Source organism: Malurus melanocephalus, unplaced genomic scaffold, assembly GCF_030028575.1.
Source record: "Malurus melanocephalus ecotype Western Australia unplaced genomic scaffold, MMel_1.1 scaffold_94, whole genome shotgun sequence".
NCBI classification, from domain to species: domain Eukaryota; kingdom Metazoa; phylum Chordata; class Aves; order Passeriformes; family Maluridae; genus Malurus; species Malurus melanocephalus.
In genome coordinates, this window is record NW_026623326.1 from 1,480,699 (window position 1) to 1,502,089 (window position 21,391).

The following is a 21,391-nucleotide window of genomic DNA, read 5'->3' on the forward strand; positions in this document are numbered from 1 at the left end:
TCCCATGCATTTGGTAAATTACCAGAYGGGTCTCAGTTAATTCTCCACTCACTTTGTCATTTACAAATAGCAGTGTAACAGTTCTCATTCAAACGTTTCAATGAACCTGTTTTCGTATTTCTGAATGCGCTGTTGCAAATTTATAAAGCTAAAATAATTTCCTCYGTGTACTACAATTTTACACTCTGAATCTGTTGCCTTGTTGTGGAAATAGTTCTAAGGAGAACTAGATCCTTGTCTATAGCCAGAAAACAAAATCCAGCAACTAGTGTGGATTATAWCCAGAAATTTTTATCTCTARTACAGATTTCACTGATCAAAGTCTCAGTTGTTCATTTCTTAATAGCCATTTAAAGTAATAAGGTCCAGCAACTCTTTTGACAGTTAATGGAAACAATTTCCTYTTGGAATGCTGGAGTGATAAAGATGAGCTACTGCTCCAGAAAATTAACAGTGAGCTTACACTGCGAAGTTACTCTCAGACAAGCAGCAGGCTGTTTACTGAAAACATTTTTCCAGCTACTTTACCAGGCATCTTCCTGGCATGTTAAGAACCATTTGTTTAGAAAATCTTTCACAGTTTCCACTTCTAAATAAAGAAGAAATGTATTTTATCCTCTAGGAGTTCCTTAACATTTATTGGTCTGTTCTAACRAAGCTCTGAGTGCAGACTTAGAAATGTTAACATGAAAAGGGTCCAATGTGGTTGCAAATTTCATTGCCTGTGTAACAAACACCATGCCATTTCCACTGGAAATCTTTGCATTAAGACTACCACTAGTCCAGGGAAGATGGCTTTGCTGCTTGTCTCAAAGAGTCAGACTCTGAACCTTCCTCTGCAAGCAGCGCTTGCAGCACCCAGGAGCACTCAGCTCCTCCTGACAGGCTGTGCCTTGCATTGGCAGCACAAAAAAAATGTACCAGACCCCAGTGTGGAACAGATCTCGGTAACTGCCCCTGATAAACTCGTGCAGGGCATATCAAATAAGCACACAATGAAGACACCTGCACCCTGGAGATCATATAGTGAATGAATGCTTTTTCAAGTGAACGAAAGCCAATGAATAGTCTCAGGGTACTTTGTCAGGAACACACATCCATCCATGGGACACTTAGCTGAGGGCTGACTGACTCCCACACTGGTCCTGTCTGGAAGAAGCAGATCACTGAGTCCATGTAAAAGCAGACAGCTCGTTGCTGAAGCAAGAGCGTCRTTGCTGTTCTCATCCTTGTTTCATATGCCAGTGGATTAATGAGGAACCACCCTTTGCCAGTGCCACTGAACAAATAAAACATTTTCTTTTGAGCAGTACAGCCTGACAYTAAAGACTTCCTAACTTGGTTTGAGGGAAGAACAAGGAGTGCTCTCACATGTTTAATATAAAGAGATATAAATTTTAATAAGACATGGAGCCAAGTGTAAGCCAGCAGTGTCTGGTTTTATCAGAGTTCCAAGTCAGCACACCCAAAGGATGAACGATGCGATCTTTCAACCACCCCAAACTGCCGTGCAAGGGAGGGATAGCACAGTGATGAACAACATAATGGATAAAAAGGAAAGGGAATGCTTGAAGAATCAGGGTGTGCTGTTAGCAAGGAAAGGACTATACAGCAAGGTCAAATGTGATATTAAAACACAGCCTAAGATAAAGTATATTAAAAAATATTAATTGACAGAGATCAACAATGCTGAAAAGACAAACACTGCCCGGCACCGATAAAGCAAGGAGAGCTATTGGAAAGCGAGCAGGGGTTTGAATCAGCTACAGAAAATTCCTCCCTGAAACTATTCAGATCCTATGATGCCAGAAGGAAAAGGGGAATCTACATTCAGTGTATGCCCATGCAGTGCTGAAATCTTAGACTGAAAATTGTTTTGAAATAAAAATTAGAAACTGTTTCACATGACTAAATATTCAAAGCAATGACTATCCAAATGATCATCAGAAAATAACTAGGAATAGAAAAAAACRTGCAAATTCAGCAATGCCCAGAAGAATAAATGGAACAGAAAGAGCTGGAAAGAATTCAGGAGGCTTAACCTTCATTAGATAAAGATTATTGTAAATGCAGAAAGAAGCACTGAAACAGACATAAATGGAGATGATATACACAAGCTATAATATTTGYGGCCTGCTATTTCAAAGGCAATAGATCAACTTAAGTATGTGGAACAGTACTGTGATGCAGAACAGGACAGAGAACAAGATAAAAGTGGAAGATAAAAAACATGAGGTGGAGAATACAAACGGAAATTTAAGGAAGAACAAAGACAGATGAAGAGACAGGACTGAATAACTTATCCAGGAAGATTAAAAGGATTTAATATGTATCTTAGAAACGTGGAAAGGGAACCATGAACTGTAGGATAGAATTAAGTGAGTCGTGCCATAAAGAAGACAGATGCAGCATCCCAGCAGGGAGTGCAATATCTGTACTTACATCTGCATAGCAGAGGGCTGGGGAGAGGTTTTACTGCAGGATTTTGGAGGAGTGCTGTCACCCTGCTTCCTACCTGAGATTACATCCCAACCATTTTTCTTCTGCAGGGAAGACCCTGCACTCACAGAGATCACTTTAGCAGCTCTCTGCTAAACCTGGTTTGTATTCATTGTGCAGCACATCATGGAAACACAGTCATCTCYAGACAGGGGTTATGTCAAGTGATGCAGGAACGTGTTCCCTGCTGTTTCCCTTGGGACAGAGGATGGACACAGCAGCTTTGGGCCATCAGCTGCCCGAGCAGAGCTGCCTGTCAGTCCAGTGCTCTGTCTGCCTGCATGGCCCCATGGCAGGGGAGAGGGGGTGCAAATGCCCAGGGAGGAGCACAGCGATGGTGTGACACAAACACCTGGTGAGTCTTGAACTTCAAGTGTGAGATTTGGCAATTCTGAACTTACAATCAAAGTGGGAAACCAGAGCTGCAGCTAAAGAGATGCAGTTCTCAATGACTTTTATTTGCATTCTGTAATGATGATGTGATGGTTCATTTTGGATAACGGCTCATAGCTGTGAGTTTGTAAAAATAGCTGGGCTCTAGGAAAGTTAAGACAGATTGGGAACCCCTGTCACTCTGGGGTGGAGAGGAGAAGTCCAAGCGATGACTCACTGGTCTTCCCTAACTTGTATTACTTTATTCTTATGGCAAGAAAGACAAAACCAGATTATCACTGCTATCGTTATTGTGGCAATAGCAATCCATCAAATTTTTTTTTCATTGTGTTTGGTTAATGCAGTTTTCCCCTCATGTCGGTTTAAATGAGCTCAAACACACCTTAGCAAACAAAGTAATTTCATAATATATTTCACAAGGTATATGAGATCAGCAGAATGAGTGCAACACCACCCCAACCCCATCAGCTGAATGGTACAGCATCCAAATACTACTTGGCACAGAGAAACTGGGAATAAGCAGACTGTTCTTTGGCAAGGAATGTCACCTTTTCCCCACCTGCTCCCTCTGCTTTGAGCCGATGCCGCAGTTCCCTGGCAGCCCCAGGGCATTCCCCGGAACGCTCAGTGCCAGCACCGCCTGTGCCTCGCTGCCTGCACCGGGAGCGCACGGAAACTCGCCGCGGGCGCTGATAGCAACCAGTGGCTCCGAAAGMCGTGGAACTCCCCCAAATGTGGCGCGTGTGTGGCCGCGGGCCCGCTCGGTCCCCAGGCGGCGCTGCAGCACCGAGGGATGCCCGGTGCCGGTGCCCGGAGCCGCGGGAGCGCACCGCTCCTGGGTGGTCCGCATCCCTGAGCTACGGAACGGCMCCAAGCAGCTTTCCAGATCGGGAAMAGTGCTTGGAAGTGAATGGAAAATAGAGGTCCTGTAAATAAACTGGCAGARCGAAGTGACCTTGAAGAGTGGAGCACATCTGAAGGAGAAGATAACAGAAATATTCCGAGTCTTTGCTGGGAGTAACAGGGAGTTGATGTTAGTGGCTTTTGCATAGGCCAAGTAAGGAAATTATGTTGCTTAGTTTGGAAAGGAGAAGAGCAGAAGAACAAGTGCAGGCTCATGAGAAAAGCAGGAGCACAGAAGGACTGAGTAAAACTGCGCTGCCAGATGTCAAGGAGCAGGATAGCCAGGGCAGAGGGGACTCTAATAAAGCAAGGAAGGCATTGAGAGGAGCCTTTTAAAAGAACCAGTGCAAAGCAGATCTGCTGCTGACTTACTACTGAAGCTGGAACAAGGGAAAAGGAACCATGCTGCAAACTAAGCTTCTTTTTTCACCTGTTTATATGGCATCAAATGATAAAAGTGACAGTGGAAGAAAACCACATGCTGTTCTAGGCATGGAGATGCTATTTCCATATACATTCCTCTAGACCTGCTGATGTTTATAACCACACATTATCAAATGATATATAAAAAACAAATCTAATGCTGAAATATGGAATAAAGAGCTGCAGCCAACCATCCTCTAAAATGTTCTCATGAGCTTGATCCATGCTGCTTAAAAGATGTATTTATCCAGTGGCTTGTGCTTGGTAATAAATTAAAATGCACTGTGAACAGATATGGTAATGCTGGGATACTTCAGTGTGTCCCACGAGACCCCAAAGTTTCACAAAAATTTTCTTTCTTGGAATAAAAGAATGGAAATTATTGGTTATTAGTGCATGCCCAAACATTTTTCTTTAACATGTGGAAARGAAAAATAGTTTGAAGTAAATAGTAAAATATTCACATTGTCTTTTTAAATGAGATGAAGCGTTGCTGGTTTATGATGTAAGATGCACAACACTAAACAGCAGGATTTCCAGAAATGCCAGTTCTGCTGTTTACCAGCTGCACCCTTCAGAGAACTGAGATGTTTTATTAAACATGCTAGAGCTGCTAATTAGAACACAAAAGGCCTGAAAACTTCAGAAAACTTCAGAAATTGATGCAAATTTTATATGTTCARGAACTGTCAGCATTGTGTTAAGAATAGGAAAGTACTCACAAAATGTAGCAGATCACTCCTATACTCCACATATCTGTTTCATATCCAATAGGTTCATAGTTTATAACTTCTGGAGCCACAAACTCAGGTGTCCCAAAGAGAACTTTCAGAGAKCCTGCATTTTCTGTGAAGAATGAAAAGAGAAAACCATTAATTGCTGCATGCAGATTTAAAAAAAAAATAGTTTTTCTCCAGCAACAGGAAAACCAGTTTTGTCATCATATTTGTGATTCTGTAAAAGATTCTTATGAGAAGAAATAAACAATGCCTGAACTGCTGTTTTCTTTGCTGATACATGTATAGCAATGAAGGGTTATTYATTAAGCATCCTCATGCACACAGCACTGTATAATGCTCATAAGAAGGTTCCTATTGCAAGGAGCTTCCAAAAGACCAGATCTGTGAAAGAGGAGAACCACCAGTGTTTAATTCAGATTTGTCCTGAAGTAYAAATGTGTTTGAGTCTCCATCCCTTTAGCAGTTGCACAAGAGAACTGCAGGACTCCACTGTTAGAAAGAAATTGCAGTCTTCACAAATTATCCAAGATTTATCAAAGCTCGGGGATCGTCATGTTGTGCTAAAAAGAACCAGTAGTAACAAGAAATATTTAGTTCAATCCAACACATTTTCTTCTGKTGTAAACAGGAAAGAGAAACAATAGTGGGCTGAATGTCTCTTAAATGTGAAGAGCACAGGCCAGCAGTGAAACAAGAGAAGAAGCAGATGATGWGCCCCAGTCAGATCATCACTCACAGTAAAACTGGACTGGGCCTGCTCTCCAAACCAGGCTGTTCACAAACACACCTGTGGTGAAGGGGAGGCACAAATCATCACCTGTCAGTCATCAGCTGCTCCAAACTTTTATCCATCTGGCCTGTAGCACAGCTATTCCACAGTTGCTCTGCTTAAAGACACCGTGGATGTTTTTAAAATGATTTACAGTGAAGCTACTGCTACCAATGTGAACTGAAAGAATGAGGTCATGAGACAGGTGAACTGGCCTGACATTCTTCCTGTGCTGACCCACCAGTATTGTCCTACTGGAAGATACAGTGATGGAGATAAGAGAAAAACCTGTTCATAASCAAGTACTGCCAGTTTATGCTGCCAGTGAGTGATCTGTCTACCTTCTGGTACAGTGGGAAGCACAGTGTAAGTCATTAAGTTAGAAATTCTTAGGTAAATCTCAGTGGACTCCTTTTCATCAGTGCTTGTTCTAAATCAGACGGGAAGAGAAAAAGAATAAGCACGGCCAGAAGGAAGAAAACTAAGGAACAGATTAGAGACTGGAGGCGGAAAAAACACATGCCAGTAATAGAATTGTATTGTAAAAATATAAAAATGTCAGAAAATAWATTRTTTSTGACTTGAAACAGRCTTGGATTTAGGTTGAGAAACTCAYGTCCAGTCTGCACATGTGCCTGAGCAATCAGTGTATGCCTTAAGTGAGATTCATWGCATTAAGTTTATCTTTTGTGCAACAGCAGCAGCCAGATTAGGCACAGTAGAAATGTCCCAGGGAGGAACTGCTGCTCTCCCAAGGAGATTACAATCTAAACTAAACAGATATGGATGGGAAGAAAAACAGATGTAACGCATTCCAGTCCTGCTTCTGTTAAGGTTACCACCAGTACAGGGATTTGTAGCTCTACAATCAAGAGAAAAGCTTTAAAAACCCTCAAACAACAGCAAATCAAAGTTTTGAGGAGCCTACAAAAGAAGCAACCTGTCCACRACATTGAACYGTAATAGAATATTTKTATTTAGCAAAATCTAATTTACCAWATTTTGCAACRTGAATGCTGATCCCAGTACAGACTCCACTCCCAAACTTAGCTCCATTGAAAGCTCTTAAGGCAYTTCATGAAATGTAATCAAACACCTGAGCTCTTTTGAGGTGCACAAATCYCAATTTACCAAATGAAATCTGAAACATGTATGGGGTTAATAACTCGCCCAATGATTAAGCAGCATGTTTGAGGCAACTTTTGAACACAACCACAACAATTCACTCACAGTTGTGATAGTTTCCCATTTTAAATACTGTGAAACCCTTTCTTGCTCTGTTCAGGTATGGTTACAGTAAATTAATTGCAGAAGCCTCATTTTCAAATGTTTTCCCTGCTCCCACCATGCACTGAGTACCATTTTTAGAGACAGAAACAGAGAGAAGAATGCCTGGGAGCAGCTGCAGGAAATGACCCAGGTCCTCCCATGCAAGTTCACCAACATCAAGACCCTCCTGCCAGATCTCTGCCTCTCCTTTAGAAAGCACAGTCTAAAGCTATTCCACAACATCCCTACAGTCACACAACCAGAGTATTCTTACTGCAAAATGTATGAATACTTTTTCTAATGTGCAATCTAAAATGACTTAGCCTAAAAGAAGGGCAATGTGGGAGTGAGGAGTGAGAGATCACTTTTSCAAGAGCAGACAGGAAGCCTAAGATCCCATTTTCCCATTTGTCTTCATTTAAAAGTGAACACTTATATTTTTTCTATACTGTCCTTACAACAAATTACTGAAATTTATCACAATGAAYCTGTTTTCTAAAGTCTTCACCATGATTGTCCGAGCCTCAGGCTCAGATTTTCACATCCAAGTTTGGAGGCTTTTCTGTGCACTGTGTAAACTACCATGAGCAAGTGTGTATGCAGAAGGCTGGTGTATGAAATGTGCTGCCCACAGGTCAGAGAAATGTGGGAGGTTTTTGGAAAACATGGCATTTGAGTGCAAGCATACAGTGTGAAAYAACTGACACAGCATTTTCTGTGTATAATAGAAAAAAGAAAGGAAAAGAGTAGGACCCTTTCTGTGCAGTAATATGTCAAATCTTTACCCAGYAGTTTACAAGCTTAGTACACAAGTAGGATCTGTGTTTGGATATCCCTTAGTTCAGATAGAAAGCTGACAAGCTTGCTGGAAACTGTTGCTGACACTGTGTATAATCAACTGATTTGAAAAAAAAATATCTTTACAGTACTCAAAAACCATTCTCATTTCTCCTCAAGAAGTTTATCTTAAACATTTTCTACATGTGTTCCTCAGCACACCAAAAAAGGTCAGGAAAATATCCCACTGCAGCTTTGGTATTTCCTGACAGTGCAAGAGAACTAATTAGCTGCAGGAGATGACTGCAGAAGGAACTGATCCTAATATCTTTAAAACTGATCAAAACACTGAATATTTAGAGGCACTGGTTTGCATRAGTTGCAAAAAGTTAAATCTCAGAAGCTGAAGAGCAGAATCAGCCACTGCTCCCTTCAGCAATCTCTTGTCTGAGCAGTTTCTGCTCAGGGTCAGATCTGTAGGATGAGGACTCCAATCCCACATCTATCAATGCTAAAGTGAATTTGACAGCCAATTTCAAAATCACAAAGCTTGAAGGAACACACGTGGAGGAACGTGCCCTCAGTGCAGGGCAAACATAAACATAAAACAACTGGCAAGAAGCAGGCATTATTGAAAAGTGGTTTTAGTAATTTTCGTAAGTAAATGAAAGAGCAGAAATTGTTTTCTACTTTTGGAAATTGTCTCTGCTGAAATGTTACAATTGTCTTTGCAATTAAAACAGTGCTTGTGCTTGATGGGCATGGAATGGAAGGTCCTTTTCCTAGGAAATGCCACACATGGTGGAGTTATCCATCGTGGCAGGCTGATGAACAGCAAATACCTACAGTGAAACCTGGTTAGAATTAGCAGCATGTTAACCCAAATGAATGTACAGTATTGTAAAATCAGAATGAGCATCAGTGCCCACAGCTCTCATCCTTCTACATCAAGAGAAGTTATCTGGAGATTTGCTCCCTATGGAGCAGCTCACAAGCTGGTGTCAGCTGTGCAATGCACTGTGATGCCACAASATGAACAGAAAAATGGGAAATGGAACAGAAAAATGGATAGGAACAGGCTACTGAAAATAGGTTCTGATGTTTGCTAAATGTGGGTTTAACTGTGGTCTGAAGTTTAAAAGGTAGYTGAAGAAGTTTCTATAAAAAGGGCATTCTGTGTTTACATTATATCTCTTGTTGATGAAATCCACTCAGTGCAACAGTAAATGTACAGTTTTCAGGCTGACAGCTGGAACATCATGGGCTCAAGTCTTTCACACACTTCTCACACAAAAACATCAGCACTGCAACTTAGTTAACAGCTCTGTTTCCTGAACAAGAACAAAATCAATTCATGTTCCCACAACATTACTGGCTCTATACTGCTGAAGGAAYAGAAATGGTAGTGATCTCTTTTTAAAATAAATAAAATAAAGCATTTTATCTCTGAGATAACAGTGTCCATRTGAGCAAGATTCATTTAATATACTTTTGGAGCAGATCATCATCTAAAGTTCTTCAAAGCAGACTTTTTACCCCYCGTTCATTCAACAAACCATTCCTGGTTTGTTTTTGTAAAATTATATTCTTGAGAATGCAGTAGTCTGTTACTTAAGTGTCAAAAGAAGTAGGATGAGCAGCATTTAGGCTGATAAAAAAGTAGGTAATAGTAATTCACCTTTACTCTTAAAAAAATTGTTCTACTTTTAATATTAAAAAAAAAATTAATACTTTTTTAATGAAGGAAAGATTGCAAGTAAGAATCCAGCTGTGGGCCCCTTTAGATAGAGAGTAGGAATTCATATAAGTTGTCCCAATCCATTATTGTCAGGAGAGCCACAAATCTCACCTCTCCCAGTGTAACAGGTTCGTAAACTATTTTGTTCCTTTTATTCCTGGAATGATTTTTATTTCTTTTGTGAAAATACGAGATTAAAAAAGATCAGTGTGGGATGTTGATATTGTTTAACACTAAAAACAGAGTGGAACAATATGAAGACAAGAACCTTTGAAGGTCTTTGGCTTTCAAGTTGTAGAGCATGTTGCAAGCTTAGACCAAAATGAATGATAGAAAGCAGCTAAAAAGCAGCTTAGGAAGAGGAAGGGCTTGTCAAATGGAATTTCCCCTATTGCATTATTTGTAAGTAGTTCTATTACACAGCTCTTTATAGARTTCCTCTGATGTTTAACATGTATGACAACATCCTGCTGTTTAAGATAAGAAATGATAAAAATAATGGGAAAATGTAAATTGACTGTAATTATCTGAAGGGCTTCTAAGAGCATCACCTTAATTCCTGCTATTAAAGAWGTTTCAAGGATTTGTAGTATCCATGAAATATTTAGTTAGAGAGTTAATGCTTTATGGTACCAAATGTAAATATTTTTAACATTACTATTATTGTGTATTTTACAWGCTATCTACAGGGACACCCTGCTGTAGAAACAGACAGGTACATTGTGTACCCTCACTGCAAACTCCTCTTGAAGATGAGGTGCCCTACTCTCACTCTTGAATGTCTTCTTTTTTCCCATTTCTATTTCTTCCTAAATCCAGAAATATTTATAGAAAATAYCTATTTACTCTTTATACATGAAAGAATATAACAGGTAGCAGGAATTACTATTTGTGCTGCCCTTGCCCCCCGTGATATTGAAATAGGCAGAGAATTCATTACCTAATCTTCTTGCAAGTCCAAAGTCAATGAGTTTGATACTTGTACCAGTCTTGTTGACACACATGATATTTTCAGGCTTCARATCCAAGTGGACAATACCCTGCTTGTGAATGTACTGAACTCCTTCTGAAATCTGCTTCATGTACTTAATGCACTCTCTCTCTGTCAGTTCAAAGTCTTCATCGATGATTCGTTCAAAGAGCTCTCCTCCAGAAACCCTGTGAAAGACAGAATAAAAAGAGGCTTCTGTAACATATTCATTGGGGAGTAATCAAACTTCTTTTTTTTACAGCAACACAGAGTTCAAGCTTGCATTAGGCACTTCAATATGCAATCTGTGTTTTTTAACAGCATTTTCCATAGACACAAGGATCACATGGGAAGAATCCCCTCTTGTGTGGTATAAATCCATGGATGTTTTCCATTCTGAATCTCTGTCCCAGGTGAGAGGTGTGAAACACCGATGTTGTTATCCCTGGCAGTGGGGATTTATATCCTGCCTTTAGGACTGGGTCACCTGCAGCTGGCAGTGAGTGAGGTGTGCTCTGTGATTGTCMCCCTGCTGACATCTGCTCCCGACTCCGAGCACACATTTCTCACTTCTTCCTTCCCTCCTACCATCCATCAGTCCACAAGTGTGGGTAACATCATTTAGAAATAAAGAAAACTAAAATACATGGAATGGGTCTCAGGGAAAGGGGACAAAACTTTAAGAAGATGAGCAAAAATTTGGGAAGAAGAGAGACTGAGAATGACACAGGCTGAGGAAGGAAGAATTCCGATGATATGGTTAATTGGAACGCAAAGCTCAGAGGGTAAATGACTGACCCAAGTGAGCTCAGAGGGAATTTCCTCCTTRGCTGTGACAGAAGAAGGATATAATCCACAACACTTTCAGTGTTGGTATTTTTAGCTGAGCACTCATCACACTCCTTGTAGGTCAATTCCATTTTTATGCTAATTTAAGATGTGAAATAATTCATCTTTCCAGGGTAGCACTCACCTGGATTGAACTGTTCATGCAACTGAAGTGGGACATTTTTAACCTAGATTTAATAAAGCATAATTGAAGTTGTGGCTTGTTGTTTTTGTTGGTTTTTAAAAATTTTGTTTTGACTACTGTTTGTGTTTTGTTTTGGTCTGTTTGTCYTGTTTATTTTCTTTTTKTTGTTGTTGTTGTTGCTGCGGTTTTTAAAAAAATTCTGAGTAATTACTCAACTGGTTTATCTGCTTGCATCTGAAGATGGGAAATTCTTTTTTCTTTTGTTGTGGGGTAATGACCCGTAAAGAAAGGAGCAAATGGTGAAGAGCAGCTTTGCTTTTAAAAATTGAACACAACATGGTCTTTACATGGTTTATTATTTTGCAGAGTTCATGCTTATTGGCAAATGCAATTGCACATTTCAGTTGCAGAAAGAAAACACTCAACTGAAAACTAGCCTTGCCATGTTTGCAGGTTGCCAGATACATGATTATATCCCTCAAGTTCAAACTGAAATTGAAACATCTGAAATTCTGCATGCTTTTGCTGCTTTGGCTATAAGATTTCAGAAAATATGTAATTAGAAACGCTACTGCAGTTTCCTATGAATATGAAAAAGCATATGCTTCACAAACGGAGAGGTTATGTKGGATTAGAGCACATTTGTAACATAAAGCAACAGTATTGCCAGACCTGTTGAATAAACATTCAGGGCATGTAGTATGTTGCTGGTTTGTTAAGACACCAACCAGTATGGGTGTTTATGAAAACATCTGCAGGCAAAATGTTTATATCTGTACTCTGCAATATTGAGTACTCTGCAATTCCAAATGATAATCATCCTCATACTAAAATGTATCAGTTGTTTTTGACCGTTTAACAGAGATAATGATGATTTATTTGTACTATAAAAGTGCCATTCTTTTCAGATCCCTAGAGGGAAAACCTTTCAGAATTGTACCATTGTATCAAGCACCACTTTTTAGCATATTTTTGTAAATTAACTACTGTTAATATATCTGCCTGCTGTTTTTAGCATGGRAGCTCTCAACACTCTGGCAGCAATGGTAGATTAAACTGCAATGCCTTTATAGAATAAATATTATTGCATTTATATCAGGAGCCAAAACCTGTTTAATTTTTGCCAGGTTAGGAAGTGGAATCAAACCGGTGTGGATGAGGCTCTGCACATACACAGGAGGAGAAGTCAGCTTTGTTCCAACAGTCACACCTAGTTCAGAATCTAAATCTTTGTTCTTTCTGCATTCTCCTCTTTGCAGTCTCCTCTACACGAGTCATATAGGAAARTATTTGTGTCTATAGAATCACAGAATACATATCCAAGGTTTCAGTCCAGGAGGAACAATGAGTACAATCTACCTTAGAGTTGCCCAGGCAAATACTCAACTGCAGTTTTAAAAATCTACCTTWAAAAAAAAAAGAGAAAACCTAAGTTACTTGTACTGGCTTAAATCACGTAAAATGAATGGAGCTTAGTGCTGAGATTTTGCTCCAAYACTTGTAATTTGTAATACAATAATYTTCTTCTGATCTACATGAAAATAAACGGACTATCTGAAATACATTAACTTTGAGGCCCTTACTCCCAGTGCTGAATTACATTTACAACATGCTACTATTTTTCAGATTTACTTTTTCCACCGAGATGATTATKGTAGAGCCAATATGTTCCTACATTTGAAAAGGAAATGCCTGAGACTTGCTCCTGAGTTCCAGTAAACGTTAGATGGAAAGGTTTCCAGGCAAAAGCACATCATTACAGTGTTTGATTTAAAAGTAATAATAAAAAAATCTGATTTTATTTTAAATATGAAATCCAAATATATAAAATAGGGTAATGAGAAATATTAAAAGCAGAGAGTATGAAGTCTAAAAGGTTCTAGGAAAGCTATGGGAACAAAATTAAAATGGGCAATTTAGAATAAATATCAGGAAGAAAAATCTAAGTGTGCTTCTCATCAATTTGAGTAAAATGRGAGCTCCTAAATTCCAGCCACTGCTAAAATCTGATTTAAAGGAGACTGATAAYAGGTGCTTGATTAATTGGAAATCCATGTGTTTAAGCTCTGATGGAAATAAAGTAAACAGCTTGGATACTAAGAACTTCTGAAGGTATTTCCCACAACTTCTTCGACATGCAATGAAATCTATTAATGGCCAAAGCAGAAATGATCCCCTGGAGGCACTTTATCAATACAGGTGCAGTTGCTGGGCTGGGACTGTGTCAGCTGAGCAACCTGAAAGCAGAGAGGCCACCAAGTGACCGGACACAGGTGTCACACAAGCACCTCCCTGCCCAGAACTGCTCTGCTGCTGTTTGACACAATGGAAATGCCAGCATTGGGGGATCAAAAACCAGAAAAGGTGGCCATCCAAACTAAAACCACATCCTAGCGAGACTGGGTAACAAAATTACTTTAAATTTGATTGCAGTTGTCTGTATTTTTAAASAGCAAAACCCCCTTGCTGCCAGGGGGGAACTAATGGAGTGTAAAGCCATATGCTATTCCAGACTCTTTATACATCTCCTGTTTTCCATTAGGTATGCCAGCTCTCAGTTCCAAGCTAAGTAGGGTTCCCTTCCCTTCCCATCAGTTTGCTCAACTGCTCAGTTTAAAAATAAAAACACCTTCCTGCACATAAGATCCAGGGTTGTAAAATCCAATCTCTGAAATATGCCAGTGCCATAGTAGTTTGCACATAATCTAAGCAAGTGCCAAGCAAGCAGAATAGACATATATTCTCTTTTGCCTCAAACAATTTATATCTTCCAGCCGGCAATAAAACTGCTTCTCCTTGCATCAGAGAGCACATGAAGTAGATGTGGCAGCAGAAGTGTAACTAAAGTAACTTTTCTGGAAAAACATCAGCACAGATCAGGATTTAATTTTCTTTCCAGCTGGTACTGGCACAAGTATGGGATTCACACTAAGCAGGTGCATTAAGGATGATGCAAACACTGGTCATGTTGGGCATTATTGTGAAGCCTGTTCAACATGTGTTTAGAACTGCCTTAAGTAAAAAAAAAGTTCTCCCTCAACACATTTTTGGTTCTAAATGAAAGTCCAGAATGCAACTAACTCTTTCCTCACCGCTCCTCAGTGGGCAATAAGAGTAAGCTGCAAAACCCCACCACACCTACCTTAAGAAACAAGCAAACTAGACAATAAAAACTGTAGCACATCTTGACTGGTTCTCAAAAGATTAACAGAGATTCACTTTCACAGTTTAAACAAGTTGGATAAATAATTGAAAAAAACTTGCAAGGTGCAAAACCGTCCAGGCCCTGCAAATCCTGGAGCATTTGACAGTCCCATGGCTGTAAGTTGCTATTTTGTACACACGATTATTCTCCACATTATTAACTTTGTTAGTGTGCTCTGCTTTATACTTACATTTCCAAGACCATGACAATGTTGGCTTTTTCTTCAAAGGCATCTACACATTGGACAAGTTTTGGATGATGTAGGCAGTTCATGATGCTGATTTCATCCCTTATGTTTTCCTTCTCCTTAGCAGAATATGCTTTGAAAAATTTTCCTGCCCAAACTTTTCCATTCTTCTTTTCAACAAGCCTGAAGACTTGTCCAAACTTTCCCCTGAAAATATATAACTATTTCTATAAAATGTTTTTGAAATATATGAGCCACCCCAAATAGTGACAATTTATTAAATATTCCAGCACAACCATTCCATTCTGAAATGAAAGTGTCTTAATATCAAGCACTTTTCTATAGTGATTTTGTGCAGAGCAATCTGMAAGAACTTTTGAGTGAATACCAYGTTTAGAGATACTCTGCCATTCCAGTTAACTAGGTCTGACATTGGAGGGTTCAAAAACTGGGACTCCTACCTGGCTTTAATTCAGGTTTTCCTGCACAGAGTTTTCTGTAGGTCAAAATCCCTGAAGGGGCAGCAGATGGGACATCTCAGGTACAGGATTTGGGTGATATCAGAATCTGAATGCTCAAGGTTTCAGTACTATTGCTTCCCACCGCTGTAATTTACAATTCTACCTCTACGTTACACTTCTCAGGATTTGGTAACAGCAGCACAGGATCCCCCGGCCTTCAGCACCAATCGTTGAAAGATTATCATGGTCTGCAGTTCACACCCACCATGAGCTGGGGCCCTGAGAAACACAGCCAGGCTAATCACTGACCTTCCCTCAGCAACAGCATTAATGCTYTTGGGATTATGGCCGCTGTCAACAGAGATTCCAGCCCGTGGGCAGGATAATCTTATTACCACTAATGGATATAATGGAAATGCAAGTACACAATGTGAACCTTTTCTTTCAGATAGCTTTTAGGACAGTGAAAAACGAATGCATCCTTTAGCTTTGTTCATTTGTGGGCTCTGTTYTCCTTGCCAGAAATACATGTAGTGCCTATTTAAAATTATCAGCTAATAGGAGCACAGGATCTTTATGGAGTGGAGGCCAACATACGTTAAAATCTATTTTTACCACAACAAAGGAGCCCAGCTGGAATGTTGAAAGTGCRAGACAGTCAAACAATAAATGCACATGATCTTTATAACTGACTGGTAGCCTCAAAAACTGTGTGTCTTCAAAAGCACAGCCCAGTACTTACGATCCCAGTCTTTCCTCGATGTTATAGACATCWGACACCTTCTGTTCAGTGTTGATCGTAACTGTCCGATATTCCACCTCTGTTTCTTTCCCCTCTACAAATAAATATCAAGGACCATGATCAAAAACCTCCAGAAAACRGGAGTGAAGAACACAGATTTGCATTTGTCCCGTTTAAAACACGCATTTCTTACCATCRTCAGATAGCTCCGCTTCATCCTCTTTAGGTTCTGTGATGAAAATAAAAAGACATTAATAACTTCAGTATGGGATATGGCACTAATATAAAATAGTCAGATTATTCACAGTGACGTGGACAACTGATAGATCCTATGGCAAAGCAGCAAAAAGTGGTCGAGGAGTTTGTGCATTAACTTCATAATTAAAATCTCTTCACCACTTCATCACTATTGACTATCCATTTATAAATTCACCATTTCTGAATAAATCAAGTTCATGTGGTTTGCAGGACTTGTCAATTATATCTGCCTACTAGAAACATCAGCACACTGCATCAATTCAAAGTCATCTAAGAAATATCTTTAGGAGTGCCTCAGGGAAACATAAAATAAATTTAAATTAGTGAAATCAAAACCACATCTGGTTCAATGACAATTTCTTTTGTCTTTGATGTGCCTTTTTTGGATTGTGAAGCCAAAAGTTAAGCAAGTCTGTACATGAAAAGATTCCCTGCAAAGCATCCAGACAAAGTTTTCGGACTTAAGATATTGAAAAAATTTGAACAGCATGCATTCCCCTGAGCATGGCTAAATTSTGTAACCATTGAGGTCCAAAAGGAGCCTCAGTTCTGCAGGCAGACTCAAAGACAGGTGAACCCAGTGACCCAAGTCAAAGCTGGCCTGAGTGTCCTGATTTTTGTTTCTAATTTTCATACCCATGAATTGCCAGTAGCACTGCTTTTTGCCTGTGGGTAAGAGGGAAAAGGGGCCATAGCTGGAATGTTTTTATCTGTTACTTACACTGCTTGGGCTTGCACCTAAGACCTGTGGCTGTGACCAGTAATTTGAGAAACTGCAAAGGCTGTTTGTTGCACAGCGACCTGTTCAATTCTCCCTGAAGCTGCTRAAGCTGCACTTGGCCATCGTGGAGTGCAAGCCTAACCCAGGGATTTGTCCCTCCTGTGTCAACAGATCTGTCATATGAAACATTAATGCAGTACTCTGGGTGCTGTTAGGGGCTTTARAGCACAGAGTCAGATGCAGAGGATGAGAAGAAAACAACAGAAATAAAGGGTGCAGGGTGAGCAGAGGCACCACCCTTTCACATCCTACATGAAATGCTGCATCTGTGTGCTGGCAGCAAAGCCAATCAAGTGGATAAAGTCTGCTGCTAAAACCTTTCTCTCTTTCTTTTCTGCACTTGCAACCCTTGCATGCTCCTGCACAGACGAGCTGGTTTGCAGAGATCTACCAGAAGAGCAGGGAGGGAAGGGAGCCTTCCCCASCCGGGGTAGCTGTCCTCAAACCTTCCTCAGCTACAAACCACTCCTGCACAGAGCACATCACATTTTCCTCCCCTTTTAAGGGCTGTGCAASGGAGCTGCTCCCAGCCAGGCTGCCAGTAGGTAATCTCTGCCAAATACTGCTGAGGCAAGAACTGAGTGCCCGGTTCTKCAGCAACACTGCATTGAAGCTGTGGAATAGAAACATTTTGGTCCACCAGTGGAAGCCTAAATTATCTAAGTGGAACATATCTGAGCTTGGTAAGAGCTGAGCAACTGTGCTAAAACCTTTCTCGGAAGTGAGTTAACGGTACCAAATTTTCCTCAAACATGGCAATGTGTGCTTTAATCTGTTGTGACTTAGAGCCTTATTTTAGTAGCTGTTTTCTCTAAATGCACAGTGAAAATATAACCGTGCCTTTCTTCACTAAGATCATTGCTAATATGTGCTGGCCACCTCAGTATGAAAATCAGTAATCAGACTTCCTGGCAGCCACAGAAAATCCCCARCTACTCAGCTAAATGTTTACATAGATGGCAGCTTAAAGTCCTAACTCTGACAGGCGCTGAACACATGTATTTTCCACTGCCTTTGATTAAAGCACCAGTAATATTCACACACTTGAAAAATCACACTTTAGATGACTTGCTCTTGCAGTACCAAGAATTAAAATCAAGAAGCCCTTGAGCATTGAGAACACAAAGACAATCCCCCCGTTCCTGCAAACAGAACATATTTTCTTTTTGCTCAAAACAACTTTTTTTGTTGCCTTTTTTTTATGTGTAATGACTCATACACTTTCTAGCCTTTTGTATTAAATATATGTAAGAAAATGCTCAGTCTTAAAAAGAAAAACAGCTTGTTTGCTTTGGTCCAGTACAGGCAGTGCTTGCTCTAGRAAAAACAGAGAAGAGTCAGGTCTCCAACTCTAGAAGGTGTTTGTCCTGCAACTAAAGAAAGAGGGCATTCAAACACAGGGAAATTTATTACGAATTGCCAATATCATCCAGCTTCCTTTCAATTTTATTGCTACTCCTAATGTTATTTTCTCTGCTTTGAAGAGAAGGTGCATCTTGATTTAGATTGGTTTTAAATCTTGCAAATGGAAGTTATTTCTCAGCATGCATCCCATTTAGCACTTGAAGAGAAATATGATTTACTTTTGTCTAGAAATGTCTTTTGAGAGGYTTACACATTTGTGTGGTGCTGCATCACTTTGCTATCATTTTGTCTTGCTTTAGCAATAAAAGATAATTTCACATGGATTATGTGGAACACTTAAAGCTCCAAACCCTGGTACATGTAAATAAGGAGGGAGAGATACRACACACATTCCACTCCTCAAAGACAAGAAAAATGGTAAAATACATTATTCCTGGTCTGGGCTTTTTGGTGAGGTGACTACCAAAGTCATCCTTGCACAGTAGGTGGATGGAGGTGTGCACAAAAATATGTGGTCACTCTCTGGTTTTCAAAAATAATGCTTGTATGGTTGAAGTTTTAGTACCAGTTTCTGAATAGTTTCTACAATGATCCAACTCTCCCCRTTAGCCCTTTGAGAAGATCTTAAACAAAAATTAAGAAGTAAAAGGTACAGGAAAGTATTTTTTTAAAGTACATGCAACTGTAAACAAAAACCCTGAAAATATTTTTAGCATCCATAATGCTGGAAAACCAACATGCTAAGTAGGATAGGCTTGAATTCACATGCTAGGTGTATTATGGGACACAGGAGTGAGATGCACTATATGCTGGGATTGAAATCATGGAACTACAGCTAGCTGCAAGGTGCCAATTCATTTTGTGCTGCATATTCTGTGCTTGGCTAGCAGCAAGCACATTCATTATTTCCAAAAGCAAATTYGGGATGGTGTTTATGGTTTGTTTTTCCATGGTGTGTCCAGTATAAACTATAATGAATCCATTGGTGTGGATTCACTTCTGGTGAGCCGCCAACCATCATTTTCCAGTTGGGCATCGACTGAATGTGTAACATGTGTGAAAGGTTTCATCTCCCATTACCTGTGCACTGAACTGCAGAATTCTAYCAGCCAGCACTCACCCAGCAAGCCAGAAGGAGAATTATTGCTTGCTTTCCCAAGGCAGGGATTTGGGATCCTTGAAGCCAAGTTTCCACACTGCAGGTATGCAAAACTGATGTGYTCAGACCCCCAAATGAAGTCTGTGAAGGACCTGAGCACAGTTTCAGCCCAGCACAAGCATTCACCACACAGAGACACGTGAAGGAGGGTGTGCAGCGGTCTGGCCTCACTACAGAACTCTTAGGTAGAGTATATTTGAGTTTAGATTATTTTTTTCCCTCTTAAGAACTAACCTTCTGGTTTCTCTCCGACTTTTACCAGCTCAGACTCTTGGCTGGGCTCGCTGATGCCGTACACGTTTGCGGCTCGCACGCGGAACTTGTACTCGCGGTCAGCCTGCAGGTCCTGCACGTTGAAGGAGGTGCTGCGGCACGTGGTGAGGTCCGTCCATTTGTTATCCACCGAGTTCCAGATCTCCACGGTGTAGGACTGCACTGCACTCCCCCCATCRTAGGAGGAGCCGTACCAGGAGAGGGTGAGGGACGAGCTCCGGACGTCGGACGCACACGGAGTTCCGGCGGGTGGGTCTGGTTTGTCTGGAATCGTACATAAAGCACATTGTGAGAGTGAGAGACAGAGCTGCCCCCAACAGGAATATCCCTTCTCTTTCCATTCCACTGCTCTGCTGCACATCTGTCACTGCAGAAACCGTGGAGACTAAACCCAGTCACAGCTGCCATCTCCCACAGCAGGGCAAACCACTCCTTGGTGACCTTCCTTAGAGAAATACCCCATAACAGCCCTATCGCCCCCATAACAGCCCCAGCGCTTTCCTCAGCTCCCTTTCTCTGCTTCCACGCTTTGGGACCACTGCTCATCTTTCACAGCCCCAGAAAGTGCCACCCATCCAAACACACCTGGGTAGCAGAGGTACTAGAACCAATTTGYTGGCATGGAAAYGAGACCTTGAAGTGTGACAAGTTTKTCTGCCAACAATTTARTGAACAAATTCACTTATTTGCAGGTTTTGGAAGTCTAGTGCACTTTTTGCTAYGAAGGAATTCAACTTAGAGTATATAATATAAATACTGAGTTTTTTTGATCTTATATACATTTTGGAGATTGTTGAGGAGGGGAAAGATAAAAAATTCTGGTTTTGCTCAGTTAGAGGATTGCTAACGAAATCCTTATTTACATGAGTAGATCYAATATCACCAGAACCCAGCGTGAAGATGTGCAGCCAACCATGTAAACACCTGATAAAATACAAAAGCCTTGCAGTTGTACAAAATTTAGTCTAATCATTAATTATAGAAATTAACGTTCTCCTAAGACAGAAAAATGTGACTTAAAAAAAATTACTAGAAAATAACTGTGGAAGTTAAGCACTTCAAAAGACTTTTAAATGAACAAAGAGCTTCTTTGGAAGTAATCCTCTCAGAAATAATCTAGCAAAATCTACAAAATAATGATGATGTTGATCTGGATGAATTAGTGGCCAAAGGTTCAAGGAGAAATCAAAGGATGGGATAAATAAGAGAAGATGAAAAGAAAAAAGATAAAAAATATGAGATACTAGAAACAGGGGTTACACTGGACAYGGACTGATAAAAATCCTGTCCCATTTTGCTTATTCAAACTGCTAATGGACATTATAACTTTTTCTGCATGAAAAGCAGAGCTGGCAAAGCAGCCAAAAAATACTGCAACTTTCTCAGCAATAAAAACATCCAAATGCTGGAGAAAGCTGTTGTAGACTTTGATCAAAGCCTTCCTGTGACAGACTATATTCCTCTATRCTCAAATTATCATTCCTAGGAGAATTACTGAGCTGACAG

At 40.2% G+C, this 21,391-nt stretch overlaps 1 protein-coding gene across 1 annotated transcript in view; it reads right to left on the reverse strand.

Annotated features, from left to right (window-relative positions):
* The window catches only part of MYLK (myosin light chain kinase), a 190,639-nt gene that overhangs the window by 10,175 nt on the left and 159,073 nt on the right, over nucleotides 1-21,391 (reverse strand). Inside the window, exons 22-27 of the mRNA XM_057368573.1 lie at nucleotides 19,847-20,149; nucleotides 16,243-16,278; nucleotides 16,050-16,143; nucleotides 14,850-15,053; nucleotides 10,452-10,669; nucleotides 4,941-5,064 (exon numbers count right to left, since the gene is read on the reverse strand). Of these exons, the coding sequence (XP_057224556.1) occupies nucleotides 4,941-5,064; nucleotides 10,452-10,669; nucleotides 14,850-15,053; nucleotides 16,050-16,143; nucleotides 16,243-16,278; nucleotides 19,847-20,149 (979 nt within the window). The remainder of the gene's footprint in view (nucleotides 1-4,940; nucleotides 5,065-10,451; nucleotides 10,670-14,849; nucleotides 15,054-16,049; nucleotides 16,144-16,242; nucleotides 16,279-19,846; nucleotides 20,150-21,391) is intronic.